General features: G+C 35.2%; 1 protein-coding gene and 1 long non-coding RNA gene across 7 annotated transcripts; both read right to left on the bottom strand.

Moving 5' to 3' along the window:
• Positions 1–4,963: 4,963 nt before the first annotated feature.
• Positions 4,964–16,391, bottom strand: sp100.4 (SP110 nuclear antigen, tandem duplicate 4). Its single transcript, XM_056453421.1, has 13 exons — positions 16,097–16,391; positions 15,879–15,962; positions 15,629–15,762; positions 15,432–15,485; positions 14,851–14,884; positions 14,007–14,147; positions 13,728–13,861; positions 6,699–6,767; positions 6,489–6,604; positions 6,305–6,404; positions 6,114–6,173; positions 5,871–6,011; positions 4,964–5,782 (listed from the first exon to the last, which is right to left on the bottom strand). The coding sequence occupies exons 1-13, from the start codon at positions 16,191–16,193 to the stop codon at positions 5,717–5,719; spliced, it is 1,230 nt and encodes a 409-aa protein (XP_056309396.1). The 5' UTR covers positions 16,194–16,391; the 3' UTR covers positions 4,964–5,716.
• A 120-nt stretch (positions 16,392–16,511) lies between these two features.
• Positions 16,512–24,479, bottom strand: LOC130221108 (uncharacterized). 6 transcript variants are annotated; one of them, XR_008836265.1, is made up of 9 exons: positions 24,369–24,479; positions 23,379–23,541; positions 23,102–23,267; positions 22,844–23,017; positions 20,784–20,862; positions 20,255–20,551; positions 18,637–20,088; positions 17,378–18,445; positions 16,512–17,118 (listed from the first exon to the last, which is right to left on the bottom strand). It is a non-coding gene; the product is annotated as an uncharacterized LOC130221108 (long non-coding RNA). The 6 variants fall into 6 exon arrangements; XR_008836262.1 differs by having other exon boundaries at positions 16,512–18,445; positions 18,637–18,773; positions 19,989–20,088; XR_008836266.1 differs by having other exon boundaries at positions 16,512–18,445; positions 20,255–20,416; positions 20,494–20,551.
• Between the last annotated feature and the right edge of the window lie 177 nt (positions 24,480–24,656).

Below are 24,656 nucleotides of genomic sequence, written 5' to 3'. Positions count from 1 at the left end.
TTACATGTCTGTGCTGTACTTAAATAATGTGACTAAAATTGGCATACTCCATGTCTTAATCCGACTTCTGTTTAGTTCGATTATGACCTTAATCTGATTAAATTAATCAAAAATCGCTGTTTACATGGCAGACTCTTAATCAGAGTATTGTCTTAAGGGTATTAAAATCGGATTATTGGTGTCCATGTAAACGTACTCACGTTTTCTCAATGTTGACTACAAACTTTTTTTCTCAATTTCACCAGAAGAGTTAAAGGGCACCTATGGTGAAAAATCCACATTTCAAGCTGTTTGGACAGACATATGTGCAGGTATGGCGTAGACCGTCATATTGGGGTAATATAAACTCACCCAGTCCTTTTTTTTCAATTTAGCAACATAAAAACGGTGGACCAATTGGAGCGGTTTTCAGACGTAGGAGTGCGGTCCCCCCGCCCACCAGATTGATTGACAGCTGCGCGTATTAACATGTCCCGGTAGTCATGTGTATAATCATATCAACAAGACCAGACGTGCGCAAAGCAACCAGGAATAAAAGGTCTGTTCAGTTCGCAATCAATCATCATCAAACGTGATCAAGAGTTAGTTTCACATGTTTAAAATGTTTTAAAACAGTGCACATGTGTAATGAATTACAGCGATTTACTTTAGCTGTACTTCATCAGCACAGCCGCGTGTCAGAACAATTATAAAGGAATACGCTTCAATCCCGGTTTGTGGACGTAAATCAGGTTTATTTTGTACATTAACATAATGGATATCCATACAGCAGTGGAGATTAACCTGTATCCTGTCACAAAAAGAGTGCAAAGCTAAACGGGCGCTCTGTCTGAGTGTGTGTGCGTGTATGCGCACGTGAACTTTGTGTGACTCATCGATGCAACTGCACAACAAATACTCATTGGTAAAGTTCTTACTGTAGTATTTCTCACAAACGCTACGTGAGATCTGCTTCTTTTAAGTCTGTCTGTTGTCTGACGCAGCCGAGCGAGGAGATTAAGGCACGCAGAAAGGCATGTATAAACAGTGGGCGGGGAGGACTAGCCTTAAAGGCGCAGTACAACAAAACAGCCCCCTAGTGCAAAAATGTATCAAATAGAATCTTGCAAAAGGTATAATGAAAAATCTGATGGGTGTTTTGAGCTGAAACTTTACAGACACATTCTGGAGACGCAAAACACTTATATTAAATCTGAAACAAGGCCTAACCTAGGTGCCCTTTAAAACTTGTTGTTTAATTAATAAATGAGCCTATATAAATGTATTTTACAATATTTATAAACCCATCCAAAAATATGACCTTATAGTGCCAGAGTTGTAAAAATTGGGTATAACTGATATGCAGTGCAAGACTTTTTGAGAGGGGTATGGATGCAGACCTGGTGCAGTGCAATCTCAGCTGCATCCAATGCTTTTTAATGCGCTCACCTAACCCCACCCCTAATCGTCACAGTGATGTCACTCACTCCATTGAGTGCATCGTGTCTGACATTGCATCGCTGAGTGATGCAATCTCAGCTTCTGTGTGTAAAAGCTGCATCCAGACACTATTGGACTTTTTATCTTTCACCAGATGTAAAACATTTCTCTTGCAAAAATAAAAATTATAACAAAAATGCTTCTTTAAAAGTACATAGGAGTCATTTTGAGGTAATTAATAAAAACTTGCATATGGGCATATTTTTTTACCATGCAGTCAGATATGACCTCAGATTAGGTGTCAGTAAATTTTTAATCCTGTTAAATATATGAGAACAAGTCACTGACTGACAGAAGATTTCTATGGGAGTTTGTTATTCATTTAAGAATGTGTTTGCTATTAGGTGGCACAGCTGGCGTTTCTGTGTGGAGTTTGCATGTTCTCGCTATGTTCACGTGGGTTTCCTCCGGGTGCTCTGGTTTCCCCCACAGTCCAAAGACATGCGCTATAAGTAAATTGAATAGACTAAATTGGCCGTAGTGTGTGGGTGCTTCTCAGAACTGGGTTGCAGCTGGAAGAGCATCCGCTGTGTAAAATGTGCTGAATAAGTTGGCGGTTCATTCCACTGTAGCACCCCCTGATAAATAAAGGGACTAAGCCAAAAGAAAATGAATGAATAAATGTTTACTATTATCCATGATGCTGCTCCTATGCTGTGGGTCTTCTAATCTCGATGACTTCACCCACGTATTCATTTTTAATTTAGTGATTAGTAATGATGTAGTACATGAGAATACATGCCTACAGATTAAAGATTACAGGCCTACTGTACATGAAATAAAATTAGATTTAATGAGTTGCAGTAGGCCTAATAAAAAAGGATAAACCTGTGATGGATTCAGTATTTCAGTACTCTAGTAGATTTTACAAAATATTCTGAAAACTAAAAAGATGTTTAGCTTGCATTGTTGATAATTGCAAATCTAGAAACCTTGCTTTTCCTTTCTATTTCGCGGGCCGGGGGTGGGGGTACAGTTTACAATACGTTAGTAGTAAAACAAAAGTAGGCTACTCAAAGCCAATGAGCATCTTAACTCTCACCCACAAAACCTGTTTTTCAATGTAGGGCTGTAGGCTATTCATTTGAAATCAAAAGACACATTTTAACAAATGTTTGTAGACGTAAGGTTTTAAATCAAAAATTTATTCAAACCATTGGGCTATTAACTGGATATTATGATAAAAGATACACATTCCTTTACCTTACAGCATCGAATATTCCCATCAAATCGTGGTTTCACTTCCATCGAAATGTTTAGCCTCACCCCACCCTCACATTAGCAAGAGAGAGGAAAAAACAAGCCATGCATTTCTCCAACCTCTGATGGGTTCACATTCTCTCTCTCTCTCTCTCTCTCTCTATGATGTGTTTAACAAGATTTAGACCTACACACAAACGTTTGGTAAATGTAATATTTACAAACCCTTTATTTAGTGCACAAGTTTACCTAAACCAACCTTACAATTATGTGTGCTTTTACAACAATCTCAAAATGATTTAAAACAATTAAACTAGCATATTCATAAATCTTGTAATTTCACTAATCAAACCTCTTCAGTTCCCAAATAATTTACATGCTACGCTGACCTCTTCTGGCAATATTAAGTATGTCTAGCAGAGCAAATATTCATTCGTTCATTCATTTTTCATTCGGCTCAGTCCCTTTATTCTTCAGGGGTCACCACAGCGGTATGAACCCCCTACTTCTCAATTTTACACTGCCCTTCTAGCTGCAACCCAGTACTGGGAAACACCCATATACTGTCACATTCAAACACATACACAACAGCCAATTTAGTTTATTCAATTCACCTATAGTGCATGTCTTTGGACTGTGGGGGAACAAGAGCACCCGGAGGAAACCCACACAAACCTGGGGAGAACTTGCAAACTCCACAGAGACATGCCAACTGGTCCAGCAGGGACTGTAACCAGAAACCTTCTTGCTCTGAGGCAACAGTTCTAACCACTGAGCCAACGTGCTGCCCGCAGAGCAAAAAAATAATTTAGAAAAGATCTAAAAGGCCCAAAAGATTTAAGGCCTAATGTATTCAGGCTTTGTTAACCTGTTAGCCAGCACCCACACTTATGAGATGTCACCTATACCCAACTTAAAATTGTACCAGGTCTTGACCTCAGTGACCTACAGAGTAGATGGAGTTGATTATGCTTAAAAATGATGCTGAAGTAATGTACAAAAACATTACACGAAACTGGACCAATATTATTCAATAGATATATGAAATTAGTCCTGAAACAATAACAAATTATTTAACCTTTTACACACACACAAAAAATTACACTTGTTGCAGAGTTTAAAATATCTGAACACTTAAACATCTTTTCTGTGGAGTTCTGTAAAATCTGCATTAGAAGATTTATCTAAATGGCTGTAGCAAGATAAAAACAACAAAGCAGAATTAGGGTTGTAAACCAAGCACATATTTAGTACACAAATCTGTCATTAATGCATTAAAACAATTTAGCACAATAAAACTATGGTTTACTATACACTACACAGTTCTTAAATTGTGTATTATTTTGCCTAATATATTTATTATATAATATATATATTTGCATATTTATTTGTATTTGCTTTGCCTTTTGCTGTTAAAGCATGCAGGCTACAAAAGAATGGCTCTGATAACAAATCAAAAAGCGCAAATTATGCAAATAGTATGCGTCAAGTTAAAAATTCTTCACGTAAACAGTCTTCAACCATCATACGATTTCCACGTTTTACCAGTTCGCCTTAAAAATGTAAATGTATATAAAAGGAGCATTATTCTTTGACATAAAATATCATTACAAGCATCATAAACTAAAAAGGCAATTGATAACAACAAACGCTTACCGTCCGATGATATCCTGAGAAAAAGCGATACTTAAGTGCCTCTCGAAGCATCCTATTGGGAAAATGAAACCTACAGCAGACCAAGTGAAACGAAACCATGAACCAACATTGTTTACTTTTCCTGCTGTCAGAATGTATGTGCAATTCTTACGTAGTAGATACATCCTCACGTTTTACAGTACCGTGACATTATAGCCTACTTGGTGGGTTGATAGTTGTTCTTTTAAATCACGAGAAATCTGCTGGAAACTCAATCTACCGAGGAAACAAACTCAGGGAACCAGAAACTGAGAGATATTGTAATTTATGATGATAAATTACCTGCATTTTTTTTTTATTACATAGGAGGATGTTTTATTACTCTGGATTGTCATAACTGTAGTGTTTGTCTAGTGTTTTTTGTATATTAAATACTAAAAATATGTATCATAATCTCTGAAAAGGAATACAAAGAGGACATAAAATGGTCTGGAAAAATAGTATGTCATTTCTTTTGCCTTATTGTAACAGCAGATTTGACAATTAATAAAGGAATCTTCCACAATCTTCAAAATACAAAACTGTATTGTCTAAATTGTAACAAAGTGAAATAATATCAATTATAAGAGAAGAATATGATGATGATAATGATGATGATGGTGATAAAGATGTTTTTTGTCATAATGCAAACACTAAAAACAGTAATTGTTCTTGACAACAACAAAAAAAAACTGCAAAAATATATTACAAAATGTATCAAATCAAGTATTTTTTTTAAAAATGCATTTTTTTTTCAAATTTCGAGTTTGATGCACTGCAGTTAAAATATACACAGAAGTCAGAATTATTAGCCCCCCTTTGTTTTGGTTTTCTTTTTTTAGATATTTCCCAAATGATGTTTAACAGAGCAAGGAAATTTCCACAGTATGTCTGAAAATATTTTTTCTCCTGGAAAAAGTCTTATTTGTTTTATTCCAGCTAGACTAAAAGCAGTTTTAATAATAAAAAAAACATTTTAAGGTCAAAATTATTAGCCCCTTTAAGCTATATATTTTTTCGATAGTCTACAGAACAAACCATCATTATACAATAACTTGCCTAATTACCCTAACCTAATTAACCTAGTTAAGCCTTTAAACGTCACTTTAAGCTGTATAGAAGTGTCTTGAAAAACATCTAGTAAAATATTATTTACTGTCATCATGACAAAGATAAAATAAATCAGTTATTAGAAATGAGTTATTAAAACTATTATGTTTAGAAATGTGATGAAAAAATCTGCTCTCCTTTGAACAGAAATTGGGGAAATAAATAAACAGGGGGGCTAATAATTCAGTGGGGTTATCAATTCTGACTTCAACTGTATCTATTTCTCTTTATTTCTGTACAAAACACACAAACGTTAAGGCTTAAAGATGGTTTCAAGCAGCTCCATGAGTCTAGACATCATTCTGCTGAAGTCATTATCCTGCAGAAAAGAGAAATGGAATTAAGCAATTATGGAATTAAGACATGCAAGCTGCTTACTTTTATTTGCAAACCTGAGCAAAACTCACCCTGTTGGAGGTGCAGTGGTGGAAGACATATTCAATATCTGAGACAAACACTTGCACTGTTGGACAATTATTATTCTCCAAATTCTGTTTGACTCTGCCCAGCATCATGGGACCACAAATGTTCTCACTGCCTCCTGGAACCTGCAGACCCGCAGTGCAGACATTATATGCATGTTCAACACAAATACGAGCTTTAAATGATCTAAATGTGCTGTTGATCTAAAACAGCACAGAGACATTTACATTGGTGCAGGGGTCAGTCATGCACTCGCGCAGCAGGTGTAACAGCAGACACTGGCAGTGCTGCAGGACAAAACACAAAGACAACTAAATATACTGTAATAAGGGTTTAAGAAATGCTTCTTGAATGCATTTTATATGCATAAAGCTGATTTGGACCCCATTGACTTCCGTAGGTTTTGCATTAATTGTACCTGTGTGTACTGAGAAACTGGACTGCTCATAATATCCTGTTGGTTCTTTTGACTGGAACCTTTCATGTTCTTCAGTACACAAAATGTGCAGGTCCACTGGCTTTTACACACAAAAACATACGTTATTATGCAAGCAGTCAAATCAATCTAGCTTTTCTAAACCAGTGGGTTTTCTCTCTCCTACCCAGGTGAATCTTCAGGCACAGCTGGTAGGTGACAGTGGTGATGAAAAGCTCGTGGACATTCATCACAACACACCAGATTTCCCTCAGAGTTACACACAAAACACACATCATCATTCTGTAGAGAAAAGAGTTCATAATGAAATAAAACCACACTCCTTTAAAGCACATTTAAGAAAACATTACAATATCAGCAAGCTTAGATGTCTTACAAGGTGCTGATCCAGTTCTTGGCAGATCTCACAGTCACAGTTGATTGTATGTAGTTCCAAAACCTTTTTCTGAAAGTATGCAAAAAAATGTTGTTTAGACAGTAAAATCACTCTATAATTTTCAATGACTCTGCAGATTACGTCATCACACTAACAGCTGGCAACAAGACTGAATAAGACTGAATAAACAATAAGAACGTTTAAAAAGATAAACAAGGGAGAGCGGGGCACAAGGTACCACTTTTTGGTTGTGGCCAAATAGTGAACAAAGTAATAGTATTTACATCAGGGGTGTCCAAACTTGATCCTGGAGGGCTGTTGTCCTGCAAAGTTTAGTTTCAACCCCAAATCAGACACACCTGGGCTAGCTAATAAAGCTCTTACAAGGCTTTCTAGGAACATCTCTGCAGGTGTGTTGAAGCAAGTTGGAGATAAAATCTGCATGACACCGGCCCTCCAGGATCGAGTTTGGACACCCCTGGGTTAGACAAACCCTATTTTTGTACCAACAACACACAAGCCTCTCCTACAAATGAGCACTGAAAGTATGATCGCCTGACTTATGGTTTCTGTGCAGTATTGCCAAATGTGCCAGGAGTAAAAATGTTACTATTTACCCCACCTGCTAGGCAAGTTGTAACAGACAGAGGGTTAGTTGTAACACATGCTTTAAAAGTTAGATTTCACACAATTAATTTAAATTTAGTTTTTAAATTTAGTTACTTTAAATAGTAGCTATATATCCTCAGTACTCAGCTCAAATATTTTTTTATTCTACATAGCACAGTATGCTAATCTATCTATCTATCTATCTATCTATCTATCTATCTATCTATCTATCTATCTATCTATCTATCTATCTATCTATCTATCGGAGAAACACATTTGGATTTATTTGCATTATTATCAATTTTATACAATGCATTTATTTGCATTATTATTTTAATATAAAAAGGTCCCAACATCACACTCAAAATTCACAAATGGTTTTGTTAGTTTAACTGGCATCCAACAGTGTGTGGCTTAATTGTAACACCCTGTTAAAACTAATCTGGCGGTGATATGTTCTCTCTAAAACTGGCTAGCAGTAACTATTTTTTTTTTTTACATCATTCAAAATGGTTTCATCTTTTAACCTAGAAGACGTAATCACAACAATATAAGACTTCACTTGAATACTTTCACAGATTTCTTTTAAATAAAAAAAATTTAGTATAATAAAAAAAAACTTTTATGCTGCAAAAATGGTTTCTCCTGTGTATCTCATCCAAATTTCGCCAAACTTTTTCATTACTTGGCAGGAAGACGTCTGCTGAAACTGTGGTGGAAACCTCAGAAGCATGCCATGGTTAACCCTGAACAAATACCTTAAAACTCTGTCACATTTTACACCGTGTTACTTTGTGCCCCGTGCTCCCCTACATTAAAGCGAAATAAATATGAACATTACAACATTCTCATTGAATAACAATTCATTTAAAAACACTTATTTATTGCAGAATATAACAGTGATGCAATTATCACAGCCAGAGAAAAACATGAAAAATAAAGGGTAAAAAAGCCCATGTAAAGCAAACACTGTTCACTACAATAGTGACTTCTAACATCTAATGTATGTCTGTGCATCTTGTTACTGTACATCTTTGATTTAAGTTGCAAAGAGATTAGACGGACATGTTAAAATCATGTTTGATCTACAAACGTATATAATGTTCATAAAAGACATAATAAATTTATTTCAGTTAATTATTCATAACGGGTGCTTTGATTAAATTAAGTTTTTGAGTGCATTCTTGCTCTTCTTAAATGCTATTGTACTATTTTAATTGTGCACGCTGCAACACAATCTCACGGCAATTTGTATCTTTTTGATTTAGTGGTTAATTCGTACAATCTCATTTGTAAAATTTAATAGGATTTGCCTGCAAGTTCCATCATGGATGGAGAACAACATTCAATATTCTTATTTTTGTCACGAAGTACAGTAAAAAGCAGCCCATACAGTCACATATGCTATAAACGCTAAAAAGGAGAAGTGTAAATATTGCAGTTATAACAGAGTTAAATGTGCTCAATTGATTTTTTTTTTCTTTAATTTGATCACATTATAACGACAGTCAATATGTATATATTTCTTACATATTTATTCATACATGAGAGCAGTAAAGAGACAGACTGGACTGGTAAGCAGTATCCCCATAATATCGTTTAATTAAAATAAATGAGCAACAAATTAATCTGTCTTGACAGTCTTTACAAGTGAAGGCATTGTCTACACACAATATGAATTCCCAATTAGAAAAATACTACAAACTATAAAATACTATTTTTGAAAATACTTTGATGGATTCAGATTTCTGCCTTCCAATGCGTCCCAGCATTGATCAACATTTATCCTTTTTCTCATTACTTTATAAATGATTATTTGAAGAATGAATAAAGTTAATACATTGCTTAATATAATAATATTCAGTGCGTTTGCCTGTCTCTTTGTAACTATTTTCAGGAGCCACCAAATTAGGTCAGAGGTCATGGAGATCTCGAGTGGATCTGAAGGGCTGGATGATTGAAAACAACTGTTTTCCTCTTTATTTAATTATGTGTTAATACTGTCTAAGTGTTATTATGTGTATATTCAGTAATTTTCTTTTTTATTCAAGATAGACTTTGTGTAGTGAGAATATAGCAGTCTGAATGCTGTTTGTACCAGTTTTGAACTAGTTTGATAAGACAGCTGAGAGTACGAAGAAACAACCTTGGGTTTTTATAACAGATTGTCTCTTGCATGCGTATATTCATCTGAAGGGTGAGTTCTACAGGTCTGAGACCAGCTCTTCATTGTCTACGGGCGACTTGACCCAGGCCTCTTGTCTCCATCCCTATCTGGATTTAGATACAACCCCACATTGACGTACATGTTTAGAATTGTCTATCTTTGTTTGAACCAATCAGAACCTGTTACCCGAATCACACCCTTTCTGGTCTTGTGTAGAGAATATAACTGTTATTGATTTGGGATTGCAGAGCAGCCTAAGAACTCATTGTGAGTGTTGAAGCTGGCTTCTGCTGATGAAACTGCAAACTATCTTCAGTAAACTTTATTTATTTATGTGAATCTCTGACTCCGGCTCTTCTTGAATTGACATACTGGTCATTCTTTGGGTTAAAACTGTAAATTATCCCTACAACTTAAATCACAGACAAATCCAAATGCCCAACGCAAGCGAGCTGCGTTCCAGACCAGTTATGTTAGTAGTATGTCGTAGATTGAAACGTGAAAGTATCTTGAGTTTGTGTTAGCCACGAACCTTATCTAAGCGATTTAACTGAAATCCCATAAAAAAAAAAAACATTGACTTTGGGACGAGGCAACCAGAATTGCTAAAATGCTAACTCGCTTCCATGTTTTTGGATACAAATTGACGTCATAGTTCCTCGACTCTATACTCAAGACCGCAAGAATGAAGGATGCGTGAAACTTCCCGGATGTGTTCTTGATATCAAGGTGGCAGTATTGAGCCCCGAACTCGCTCTAGAATTCCAGAAGTCATTGTGACTGGAGGTGGGAAGCACAGCATTTTATATAGATTTATTATTAAAGTTCAGAGATATCACTTATTTATCTCAGGAGTTTCCCTAAATAAAACAGTGAATATAAACATGACCATGAAAATCTTAACACGGGAATATACACATTAATGGGGTTTATTTTCTGAAATTTGTATTAAGATTTGTTTTACTGATACTGTGCAATGTATATTTGTAAGGTCTTTATGCATAGTATATATTTTGAAAAGGGGAAAAACAATAAATCGTTGTATGAATGCTGTAATGATTAATTAATGTACCATTAAAAATGCTTGAAGGTCTTGTGACCATCAGGAAAAATCTCATTTCTCACAGGATGCATTCTGTTCTCGCGGCCTCCCGAGTTCGTTCGTCCGAGGTGACCTGGCAGGACCGAAGATCGCAAGTCTGTTCTCTGCGTTTTTGGAATTGAGAAACAGACTAGATATTGCATATGGGCTCTGAGCATGCTTCAATACCGCCGCCACATTTGTATAGTGCTCCCAGGACAAATTTAACTTTGGACTTTTGCATTGCGTGTGGGTGTAGAACAAAGCAAATAAACAAAGCAAAAAAACATATCATGGGAGGAGCAAACAAAGAAAACACAGCATAAAGGCAGAATATTTCATAGGTATGATTTTGTTTCTGCATGTTACGAACTTTTGTGCTCAAGTAACGTTATTGATGATAATACAGTCACTTACAGCACTGACCATAAGGTAGAGTAGCACCAACTTACACTAAATTCTAGGCTTGTGCTAATTTTGTTGAATAAAATCAGCAAACAAATAAATGAAATGTGACAAATGAAATGTGACAAGACGCTGCAGTGCCAGAAACTTATCTCTTATTACTTATTTCTTATTACCCACAATGTATTATTGTCAGCTAAGTGAAGTAAAGGCTAGTTTTTGAAGTAACTTATAAGGGTGCCAGATAACATTTCCTGCGCCTCAATGTGCATACTGTCCACCCTAAATTTTTTAATTTTACAAACGTTATATACCATTTAGATCAAAAAGGTGGATATGCACATTGGTACGCAGGGTATTTCAACGATTCACATGAATCGTTCATAACAGAGATTCATTCACAAACAAATCGCTCCCTCTGTTAGAATTAAGTGAAAGCAGGAGAAGGGGGGTGTTTTAGGACATGGACTAGATCAAATTTAACAAGGAGGGAGGATAATACATTTCAGTGCAAACACACACACGCTCTTTGTTAGCAATACCCGTGCGCTCACTTATCCATCGATGTAGAAAAGTGATGTAAAAACAATTTTCATAATTTAAAAAAACATTTGCATACTGACCACCGGAAAAACTGTCGATCATAGATATGTGTATACATTTTTACATATCTATGGCTCCAGATGGCCAGTCCTCCACTACACCTTGGTCACACATTCATTTAAAAGGAGCGCTAACCTGTACTAAAATGGCGTCTCTATTGACGCATTTCTTCCAATAGACAACAACAGCCTAGGTGACATCTAATGTAAATACCTTTGACATTTTCATACAACTGAACTCGCCTCTAAACTTATAAAACATAAAATACTTGCGTTTCCTACATTAATGGGTTGCCATCTTGGCTAGATTTTCACCACTTTCTGTATTCTAAGAAGTATTTTTTGATGGAAGCAATATTGTTTGATTTAAATATCCAGTGTGCTGAAACAGCAGATGGTGAAAACACCACAGATGTAATCTGTCTGTGGTAAACCAAACCTAGCCATTCATTCACACAAACAAGAGCAACATGCTGACTTAATTTATAACTAGTGTATTTGTGATTTAATATATATATACACACAGTTCACAGCTAATTTAAAATGAAATGAGCCATTATGCCCAATGTGTTTAAATAATCAATTTAGCATCTAAATTCAGTAGCTGGTATTACACACAAAACAAATATGAAAACTAAGCATTGCTATTTTATGGCCATCGTTTTTCACTGCCTGTCTCGTCCCACATGATGAAATTATACTAGTAAATACTAGTATTGAACCACACTATATTAAAGTGTATTATACTGTTTATATTATTAACAACACTTTGTTAAAGATGGCTAACTAAGCTGATAATAAATGCTGAAGTATACTTTACATTTAATACAGTAAACGGTTGTGTATTGAAGTATATCATGTAAAAAACGTACTGTTTTGACTAATGTGTTTATATTACTATAATTGTTGTATTACCGAAGTAACTATAGAATTACCAAAACAAATTAATTTAAGTACTACTTTACTACTATAGAATAGTTCAAAAACACTAGAGTAATAAATATAAGTTTCTATCGTATTTTATAGTATGTATTTTATAGTATAGTATATCTATAGTATTCTATAGGATGTATTGGTGAAATGCCAATTCATAGAAAAATTTGTTTGCTGTTTGTGCGAACTACTTATTTAAATATAAGCTGAAACCAAGGTTATTATAGTAAACAAAAACAAACAAAAAAATGAAAACTAAAATGTAAAATAATTTTCGTTAACTGAAATAAAAATAAAAACGATAAAAATATAAAAAAAAATTAACTGAAACTATTGTGTACGTACAAAACTAACTGAAACTAACTAAAATTATAGCAAGAAAAATGTTTTTGATATGTTGAGTCCAAACATGGGAAGATTGTCACAAAAGATCCCCAATCGTATTAAAGATCCGAACTTCCCATCACTACTGTGTATCTAACCAACAGAAGCAGCCTTGCACACATATTGTATTTAGGGATGCTATCCTGTGGGCTGCTGTATTTGAATTTGATGATGGGGAAATTGTAGTGGTAGATGATAGTGTTCATGTGTCCTTTGAATACATGTTTCAAAAAATCTATCTTTGGTTGAGTTATTATACATTATTTATTCTGATGATTTTGACCTAACAAATATTCTAATTTATAAAAAAACTAAAACTAACACTGAAACTACTAAAAACTAAAATAAAACTAAGCCATTTCAAAACATTTAAACGAATAAAAACTAGTAAATCTACCACTAAAAACTAATTAGAATGAACTGAATTTGAAAACAATAAGTCAAAACGAAATAATAACAAACTAATGAAAAATCTAAAACTGTTAAAACCTTGGCTAAAACAACACAATTCTTGATTTTTTTTATGAGACAACTTAATTGTTTTAAGTTCAATCCACTTAAATTTGCCAAAACTATTAAGTTAACTTAATTCCTTCATGTTGTCGCAGCATTTTTACAGTGAATATAGGAATATTAAACCTGAAAGTGGCCATATAAATACAGCACATCCATGAATAATTTGCGTAACCTGGACAGCTAATTCCTATTTTGTATAATTGTATACTAATGTAAATTTATAAAAGGCCTAGTTGTCATGACCCAATGATCATTGACAGTTGCTCTCTATGCATTTAAATTATTTAAATATTGTTTAAGATTATTATTATTGACAATTGTTTTTGTTTTACCTTTATAAGTCTTCCGAGGGGAACTCCGTTGGAAACAATGTCTTTCCTCCATATTCCATCTGGTTTGCTTAATTTGATGAAACCCTCAGGCGTCAACCAGGAGTTCTCTGTTCTTATGCATCTCCCACAACGCTCTGAGATAAAGGCAAAACTGAGTGAAAATGTATGAGGAAAACAGCTCATATTTATGTAACGTCAAGCAAAGACAACATAATCATATTTCATGCTAATTATTATAAAACACTCCTCCAGCTAAAGTTCCCATTCCCACTCACACACCTCCAGCAAAGCGGCATTTGTGTAGGACACCAGAGTCTGAACCGCAGGCCACAGGTAATGTCGGACCTTCAAACTTGGTCATGTCAATATCATCGTCATTCTCTCCTTTACTGCCATTACTTTTCTCAGCTGATTCTACCACTAATATAAAACAAGAACAAAATATAATAGTCCGCATAAATAAAAATGACTCATTATTTACTCTCGCTCAAGTCCAAGACCTTTATGAGTTTCTTTTTTCTGAAGAAGATGTTTTGCAGAAAGCTGAAAACTGGTGACCACTGATCTCCACAGTAGGAAAAACAAATACTAAGAAAGTCAATGGTTACAGGTTTCCAGCTTTCTTCAAAATGTTTTCTTTAGTGTTCAGCAGAACAAAGAAACTCAAATAGGTTTGTGACACAATAAAGGGTGAGTAAAAGATGACAGTTTTGAGTGCACTATCCCTTTGATCTAAAGCAGGGGTGTCCACACTCGGTCCTGGAGGGCCAGTGTCCTCGAGAGTTTAGCTCCAACCCTAATCAAACACACCTGAACCAGCTAATTAAGCTCCTACTAGATATACTAGAAACTTCCTGGTAGGTGTGTTGAAGTAGGTTGGAGCTAAACTCAGCAGGATAACGGCTCTCCAGGACAGAGTTTGGACACCAAGATCTAAAGGATGACAGTAGACTTAAAGAAAACAAACACACATTAGCATTGTGGAACATCTTGGAACACATGACATACAAACAGTTTTGAAACATTTATATCAGAAGGAAAAGCATGTGAAGCTAAAGTGACACTTATGTCATGTAAGGATAGAATTTTTTTAAACAAATATTTTTGGTTTTAATCTACGCACCCTGTTGCTGCAAAACCTCTTGCTTTTTCTTCTTCTGCAGAACACAAAAGGAGAGAGTGTGAAAAACATCTTAATAGGCATGGGACGATAACCGTTTTCAAGGTATACCGTGGTTTGAAAAAGTCAAGGTTTTAAACCAGTCAAAACTTTCTGCAATACTGTTCCTAAGGTATGTGTAAGATTTTATATTTATGTTTTTTTTTTTTGGACTACAGTATCTCCAGATGAAAATATATCCAAAGATGCCATTTTAAATTACAAATGATTTTTGAAACATTTGAAAAGGTTTTTGAAACAAATGAAGACTGCAGAAGTCAACAATTCATTTAGCCTGACATGTTTACTCTTCCAAAATATTATAAATGTATCTCAAAATAAATATATTGTGTTCAAAGTGGAAAAAAGTTTTAGTTTTTTACCAAGACATTTAAAAAGAACATATTTTTATCATAATACCACAAAACCGTGAAATTTTTATCCAAGGTTATCATACCGTCAGAATCTTATACCGGCACATGCCCACATCTTAAGCCTCATTTGGAAGCTTTATAACTAGAAAACTAGAAAAAAAATTGCCAAACCTTATCACCATGAATCCTGCTTTTCATAAAAGTTTTAGGTAAAAGAAATCCATCCTACAGAGAGAAAATTCAAATTAAGAAAGACAAAGAAATAAAAAGTGTCAAAAAATATTGTTTCCAAATGAAGATGCACTTTATAAATGCACTTTAGTGTGTTTCTTAGGTATTAAAAGTATACTAAAACCGGACTTTTGCACCTCTATGAGTTTCTGGAGTGTAATCCCTTTGCAAAGGATGCTGATCCTCCACTTTTTGTTTTTCTCCTTTCTCCCAAACCTCTCAAACTCAGGGGGCGTAAACCAATGGTCTTCACTTAAGATGCACTTTTGCCCTAAGGACAGACTTGTGATCTTGAGACAAAGTCACTTCGACAACATGCACTGTAGCTCTTTATATTTCTAAAGTTTTAAACACGTTTTCTACATGTAGAAATGTTTATACACCTACTTTTATAATATTTCTTCAAATCCAGGAACCCCTCTTTATAACCACATGTAACAGGAAGTCGAGATTGATGACTTGAAGACGATTCTGAAATATGTCGAATCATATTAGTTAGATTAAGGAGACTTCACAAAATCACAAGAAACTTGCACCAAACGAACATCTGTTACTTGATTCAGTACTGTTCTGCCAATTTATTAGTGAAAATGCTTCAAACTCACTGAGGCAGTTTTTGCTTTTAGCGTGTTTCTTTCTCTTGGAGCTGCAGAGGGAGGACGACCTGATCTGGCGTAATTTCTTGCAGCTTTTTTTCTTCATCCTTCTTCACTCGCCTGGTTGGGATTTGTTGTTTCTGTTGTTCTCACCGAGTCGAGCAGATTCCAGATAGGGCTGAAGAGTCATTTCATGAATGAGGCTGCTGTATCGTCTGCATTTTTTGAAGAGCGGGAAGTGGATTTATTTCTCAATGTTGAACTGCCCACACACACATCTGAAGCTGCTTCCTGGTTTCAAGAGTTTGTTATGGTTTGCATACTTGAGTGAAAGTAAAACTACAAAAACAAAAGAGGATAAAATATTCAAAAAAAAAAAAATAATAAAATAAGAAGAATAATTTTTAAATAATAATTAGCCTTGTCCAGTTAATCGTTAATTTATTAATTCATTTTTTAATTTAAATAAATAACATTTTAAAATAAACATTATTTTCTCATGATATTACAGTTTAATTACTGTCAGTCACAGATATGAAGAAACGACAGTCCCGTCAGTCCCAGTTTACAATTAATTTCTACAGACTTCAGTTAAGCTAGTGCCACAGATATAATGTTTGACAGAAATGAAGATAGGGCTATAAGTGTTAGACGTGTTAAATGGATTGTAATGCAATGCAATTGTAATATAATGGATTTTGCCAAAATACTGCAGTTGTAATGATGACTAAGACCTTGTCGAGAGATCCATTTGCAGTCTTTAATAAACGGGTAAAAGACAGACACGTTAAGGTTAAGGGCAATCAAAGTATAATACCGGTCAGGGCTGGCAGCAAACAGTCTAATAAACAATGCAAGAATCAAAAAACACAAAGTGGCAAATACAAGGGAACCCGCTCAGTAATAATAACAGGGTAAATAAGAACTTCACAAAGTTCTTAGGGAAATGAGAGGTATATAGGAATGGAGAATAGAATCAGCTGGGCCCGCAATCAGTTCCAGGTATGAAGGATTCTGGGCGATGGCTTCCTCTGGTGGTGCGAGAGGGAAATAGCAGGGGTCTTATTCACAACAGCAGTCTTGATTCCCCCATCAAAATAAAATCTCTACAGAGGCCACCAAATATAATTTATTAATAATTACTTTATTACATTACGTAATCATTACATTGGGGCAGAAAAGCTATGCCATTGATAATAAAAAAAACAATATAAGGCTCAGATAGAGAACAAATTAGCTTACACTAAAAGATAGTACATATTTCATTAACAAAACACATATTTTACCCACCTTTGGGTCGAAACATCCTATGAAGTTTTTTTCTTGCCAGAATGAATGTTACTGTCTGATCTACAGTCAAGTAAAGTACAGTATGATGACCAGTTTACTCTGCAATCATTTAAAAAGTAATAGAAGTGTATGAAATCTGTTCTGATTTTAAAGATACCATAGAATGCAATGAGGCAACATGTTTAAACTGTTCTCCAATATCCACATAGAAGGTATGTGGCTTATGTAAAAGCAAAAATTCTCTAGAAATGGTTGTACATGTCTATTTACAACCCTTGGACAATCCCTGGCAAAAAGGGGCCTCGTTTTACCTTATTTGGAAGGGTCATGAATAATAATGAGCTCTGTGTACAGAGAGAAGTGTTTTGCTCAGTATATGCACTATACTATATATTTTATGAACTATTCATTCATTAATTTTCCTTCACATTAGTCTTTATTTCAGAGGTCACCACAGTGGAATAAACCACCAACTATTCCAGCATATGTTTTATGCAGCGGATGCCCTTCCAGTCACAACTCAGTACTGGGAAACATCCATACACACTCATACACTATGGCCAATTTAGTTTATTCAATTCACCTGTATCGCAAGTCTTTGGATTGTGGGGGAAACCAGAAAACCGGGAGGAAACCCACACCAACACGGGGAGAATATGCAAATTCCACACATAAATGTCAACTGGCCCAGCCGGGACTCGAACCCGCGACCTTTTTGCTTTAAGGACAGTGCTAACCCATATGAACTATTATAACACTGAATTGAATTATAAGCATAGTATATTAATTATTACTCCATATTCCACTCAGGAAAAATACAGTCAGTCTATCTATATTAAAAGCTTGAATGAGAAGGTATTTTTTAATAAGTTCTTTCAAAAGATGTTCCTCATAACCTTGAGTTATACAGAAGTGCTTTACTTGAGGAATCATACTAAACTCGATTTTATCAATGGGGAACAAAATGCTTGAGATCATGACATCAATATTCTGGCACATTTGGGAATTCTGAATAAATAAATACATGGTACATAATTTCTTCTTAGATTTTGGCAACTTCAAAATACCCTGTGAAAAATAAAAATAAACACTGTTAGACAAATCCACAAAATATAAATAGAATTACATCTTTAAAAACAGTGTATTTAAAAACAAAGCAGAATCAGAACTGAAAGAACAATGTTGCATATTTAAGCAAAATATGTCATATTTAAGTAATGTGGCTGAATACAAAAGAATATTAGCATGCCCTTTTTTACCTTTATAAGAGTATTGAGACTTACATCCTGGCATAATATACTTGATTTCCAGTGCTTGTTTAATCCTTTACCACCAAGCTGCTCAAATATATTAGGAGTGATTCTTGAGTGGCCACGTTTGATGAACGATTTGTCATCTGAGTGGAAGATAATTTTTTTTTAAACTGAACATGTTGTCACATATAAATCTTTTAAGACAAAATAAGCACATGCTGATCCAGCTAAAGTATATATTCATTAAAATAAATGATGTTTTGTAAACAAATTTTGGGAGAAGCACACACAATTTTGACGAGACTATTCATCATTAACAATTCTATTATCCAATCAGCCCAAGACCAAACCCCTATAAATGGTCAACCACATCATACCTCTGTGTCTCGTGACCTCAGAGTTCCTCCACCACCCAATCTCCACTCTATTAAACACGACACATAAATCTGATGGTGGAGTCTTTTGGAGCTGAGGTAGACAATACGCTCAGACACTTTCTCTCTCTATACTGATAAGTCCAATAACAAGAGTTAGGGTGTCTTTCCGATCTCAGAGCCCTCTCCCTGAACAGCATGCCAAATACGCATATTCTACTCAGTCAAATATCTGTAAGTGTGAACTCATGAAAAACACAAATGCAAAACATGCAACTCCACAAAGAAATTCCTCCAGGCCCAGCAGGGACTTGAGCCAACACCCTTATTTTTGGAAGGCGACAGTAATAACCAGTCAGTATACGTCAAAGTTATTTTTCATTCTTCATTTGGGGGCACAGAAAAGTTTGAAATGGCTGAGTATAGTGTTTTTGAAACTTCCTCCATGCTCCTCCATGCTGCAGGATTAATTTCTGTGCGTACACCACGTTTCCTTATCCACACAATAGAGAAAGTGAAAGTAAAGGCTGATTGGAGGATGCTCATTCTTTGTCCTCTGGCTGCAGATACTGTTAACTCTTTTCTCACTAGTGAAGCGTTCAGTTTTTCCACTTACAAAGTCCGCCATGTAAATAGCAAATACGCCATGGCTCGACGCAACTGACTCTTAAAGGGAACAGGAGATGAGACTCTTATTGGTTTATTCTCAAAACACACCTATAATTCATTAAGAGAATAAGCACAACCCTGTTAAACCATGCGCCTCAGCGCAGAGCATATTTTTCCGTCCTTAAAATAGCAAAAGTGGATTCAAACACGCCCTTAATGCTTTTGCGCCATGCTTCAGACTTTGTGCCTAGATCGTTAAAATAGAGCCCTAAATGCTGCAGTATAAGGTATGCACTTGGGTTGTGCTTAGAGTTAAACTGATAAGATTAACACAAAAGAATCCAAGTTATGCTATGTTCAGAGAGAGTCACTTACTACTACGCAGTGCTTTTCTGTTTAGTAAGGCCTCTTCTTGTACACATGTGACAGGAAGGAACCTCTTATGCTTAGGCATGTCCCAGAGATCCATTTTTAGCTATAAGAACAAAATAAAAATGACCTGTTTGACATGTTTAATTGAAAAATGGGATTTCAAAAAGTTTAACATCTTTAAAATAATTTCATAATCTGCATCTGAAGAAGATTGGTCTGTCTGCTCTTTAGACAAACCTTCTCCACCTCTGTTCATAACAAAAACTCACCTTTCTCACCCATGTGCCTTTGTGATGATGGACTGGCTTGGTTACTTGGAGAGCTGCTTTCTATCTCTTGTTTTTTAACAACTTTTTCCTGTATCTTTGGCTCCAGTGTTGACGTTCTTCCTTGGAGAGCCACTCTGAACAGCTGGTAATTTTTTATCAGTTCTGAGAATTGGATGTACAAATGTGTAATATGGTTTTGGTTCACACAATTCCAGAATTTTTAACTGAACCCAGCCCACCCTTTTCAATAACCTCCAAGACATTGTACACGCTTTCTTCACTGTTCTCAAGTGTTACCTTGATGAGAGGACAAAAGAAATTTAAATAGAAAACATGTAAGAGAAGGGTTACAGAAAATATGTACTTTACATCATATTTTCTATACATTATTTTATTTCCAACACAGGCTCATTCTGAAAACTATATACTCCTATATACAATTCAGGAGATCGTGAATTATGTAGCCAGAAGTATGTATGGCTGCATTTATCTTTAAAATGAAAGCTACGGGGGTCCTTTCTGCGCTTACCAGCTGACGATTACCTCCAAATGGACAGCTTTCCTGCTGTTAGCTGTTTGTCCAGTAGCTCACCATGTATGTCAGTGGACTTGAGATGCAGAGGGTAGTTGACCACGATGACGGGGTTTGAGTGCGGTGAAGAAAAGTTCCGGAAAGCGAGTAAGACACAAACAGAATGCAAAAAATAAAATAAACAAGTAAATAACAGGGTGAGAATGGGGTAAAATCTGAAAAAGTGGTAAAAAGCAAGGGCTTTTCTTTTTCTAGATTGCTTTTTAAAACAGTTGGTTGGGTCTAGGTAAGTGGGTCAGTTGTGCTTTTGAAAACACTGTTTGGGTTTAGGGAAGAAGGAGGGTGGGTCAGCAAATCGGTCAGTCAGTCGACAGCAGCCTCTGGTGGATTTACACAAGAACAGCAGACGAGAACGACACGCAAGAGAGAAATTTGAGAACATGAAGTGCATGTGTCAATGAGCCAATCACTACACCATTGGCGCAGACACCAAAACTTTCATCTCTTCATGTAAAGGATTTGTTAAATCGAATTTGCAATGATAATTTGAGTACTTGAGTGGAGATCTCTCCTTACCTAAGAGAATAAATTAACAATGTTATTGAATATAATCCCATAAACATGTCTCTTATAACCATTTAGCGTGGACATGTCATGGTCAGAAGAAGCTTTACAGAAAATAATAGCTAAAACAGATAAAAAAAAAATAAGAAAAATGACAAACAAAGCAGTTTGGAAACAAATAATGAAAGAAGAATTCAACATGTCTCAAGCAAGAAAAAGTTTGGAGCGCATATTTAATGCATAAGAAGTTAAAATGGTTCTTCCTCTACTTGTAAACCCGTAAACGAACACTAAAGATTTGATGTGATCAGCCAGATTAGCGAGTACCAATTGAGTCACAAAATGTGATTATCGGCCGATACAGATCTTTGGCCGATCGATCGGAGCATCCCTAACACACTTACACACACACACACACATACAGGTATATAGTGTTTACAGGGACAGCATGTAACCAATGTGGTTTAGGGGGACACACCTTTCCTTACAACCTACAAATGAAATTTATATATCAAACAATCTGTTATGGCCTCATTAAGATACATCTCACTTAAAAAAAATCACCTGTGACCATGACGTTACAAAAATTAAAAATTACACCTGTTTTTTCACAGGCTTATGGGTCATCTGTATCATGGTTTGTTGGGACACACAGGTTTAAAGGGTCTGCTTGTGTAAATCATTCATACACAACAAGCAAAGTGGTTTAAAGGGTCAAACATGGTTTACCAGGACCAGTAACATAACAAAACACTGACTGGGGTTAGATGCATACTTCAAGAAAATGATGAATGAATGAGAAGTTTTTTAATTGTTTGTTGGCATTTCTGTGTGGAGTTTGCATGTTTTCCCTGTGTTCATGTGGGTTTCCTCTGGGTGCTCTGGTTTCCCCCACAGTTTAAAGACATGTGGTATAGGTGAATAGGATGAACTAAATTTGCCGTAGTGTAAGATTGTGAGTGTGTATGGGTGTTTCCCAAAATTTGGTTGTGGCTGGAAGGACATCCACTCCGTAAAACATATGCTGGAATAGTTGGTGGTTCATTCCACTGTGGCAACCCCTGATAAATAAGCGACGAAGCTGAATGAAAATGATTGAATGAATGAATGAAGTGGACAAGTCGGACTGTATCTGTGCTTGCTTATTCAAATGAGCAAAAGAGAATAAACACTCATTTCATTGTGTATAATTGTGCATTTGTGTGAAGTTTTAATACTTGAAATGATCACTGAATGTAAAGACATTGTTTGTGTCAGTTGTCTTCACTCTACAACTTTATCACAGCCATTTTGCAGCATTTGAAAAATTGTAATGAGGCCTAACTGGTGCTAAAACTGGGGGTTTCATGACCCGTTAATACTAAAAGTATTAAACAGAGTGCTGTTTAACGGAGTGTAGCAGAGCAGTGCAAGAATTTCAAGCACTGGATTTTAAAATCTGTGTAGCTGTGTAGTCTCAATTAACAGATGGTGGAATTGAGAAGATAACTCACCTCTCTCCACATGTTCAGCAGTTTTCCTCTGGCTGTAAGTGCTTTGTGATGACGGTCCAGCTTCATTGCTCTCAGATATGCTCTCTATCCTTCTCTTTTTAATCTCTCTTTCCTTTCCCGTGCTTTGATCCCCAGATCTCTCTCTTATTTTTTTGGTTAGTGGATTCTCAAGATCTGAGGAATTGGAAATCTCAGTTAGGAAATTAATAGCCAGTGCTATGTGATAATTCAGAGTCATAGAAAATACATCTTTCTGACCTTTGCTCAGCTCAGCAATGATTTCAGAGAGTTGTCTGTAGCGCTGTAATATATGCTCTTGGTCCACACATTTCCAGAACTTTCTAACAGTCTTCATTCCACGCTTTTCAATACTCTCCAACACATTATATAAATCACTATCATTACTGCTGACCTCCAACTTTTGCTTCAAAAGCACAAGCAAAAAAAACCTTTAAGGCTAAATCTTTTTCTTATGTTTATACATTGTCTAAAAAAATTTATTTTAAAGTTTTTTTTTAATATAAATTCAACTTACATAAAGTTTATCTTTAATGAGTCCATTGTCCTTAAGATTGCGGAGGAACATTAGTGGGCTCTCTAATGTAGACATCTTTGTCTTGTTTTGGCAGAAAAGTTCAAACAACTTTTCGTCTGTGAAAAAGCCTAAGTCCATAATGCTGTCTGTTATGTTGTCAGTTCTGCAAAAGAAAACAGATTGTGAATTCAAACAATGATTTATCATGACACATTACAGGCATTCGGCCAAAATCTTCCTTTGTGATAATGAAACTGCAACCTCACATACTATATACACAAACATGTATGGTTTTCAGTCGAGATAGGAGTTAAGGTTATTCAAGTCTTCCAATAACTAGTTCTTAAAATGTGGTAAAAGGTATAGAAATACCACATGGTTGGAGACTAAGACAAATCTTTTGGCATAGATTTGAGCAAAACAGACAATGAAAGAAAAAAAAAAAAACCACCTGATAATTTCAGTCTGCTTATGTTGGCTGATTCTAATTTAAAAGCTTTTATATAGACAATTTTTCGGATAGTGAAATCATACAAATATAGGAAACAGATACACAAATCTGAAAGTTAATACCATTTTATAAACCAAATCATTTAAAAATGTTTTATTTTTTCAGTTTTACCCAACAAAACAATATAAAAAATCCATAATATATATATATATATATATATATATATATATATATATATATATATATATATATATATATATACACACACACACATTAAAAATGATTGTCTCAATCATTTTAATTATTACAAAATGATATTTGTTCATGGTCCAATCACCTGTATATTTCTTTTCAATAACACACACAATTTATGATTTAACGATTTTACTGTTAAAGGAGACTCATGCTAACATAAAAGTCAAAGTGGATTCCTGGATTGTTATTTTGAAATTTGAAGAAGGAAAATGAAAGTAAAGGAAAAAAGAAGGAAAACAAGACATATTTAGCATTAAAATGAATAACTATATTGTTGTACTCACCTTGCTGTGTCCACAAACTGTTGTCTTTAATAGTTTCTCTTCTCTAATCCACAGTCAGTAATGAACACACTGTCATTCTGCATAACCCACTTAATCCTGTGTAGCCTGTAAAAAAAATACAGCTGAAAGCAAACACGACAAACAGGTCATGCATTAAGTATGCTGAATATTGTGAAATGCTGATCCACCCATGCAGAATTTAAAACAACAACTGTAGTTACATGCAGATTTATAAGACATCATGTTCAAGTGAGCTATGTTACATATTAATTGCTCTTAACTTGAAAT

The sequence above is a fragment of the Danio aesculapii genome, chromosome 3, assembly GCF_903798145.1.
Source record: "Danio aesculapii chromosome 3, fDanAes4.1, whole genome shotgun sequence".
Classification (NCBI taxonomy): domain Eukaryota; kingdom Metazoa; phylum Chordata; class Actinopteri; order Cypriniformes; family Danionidae; genus Danio; species Danio aesculapii.
This window is presented reverse-complemented; position numbering and strand designations above follow the sequence as displayed.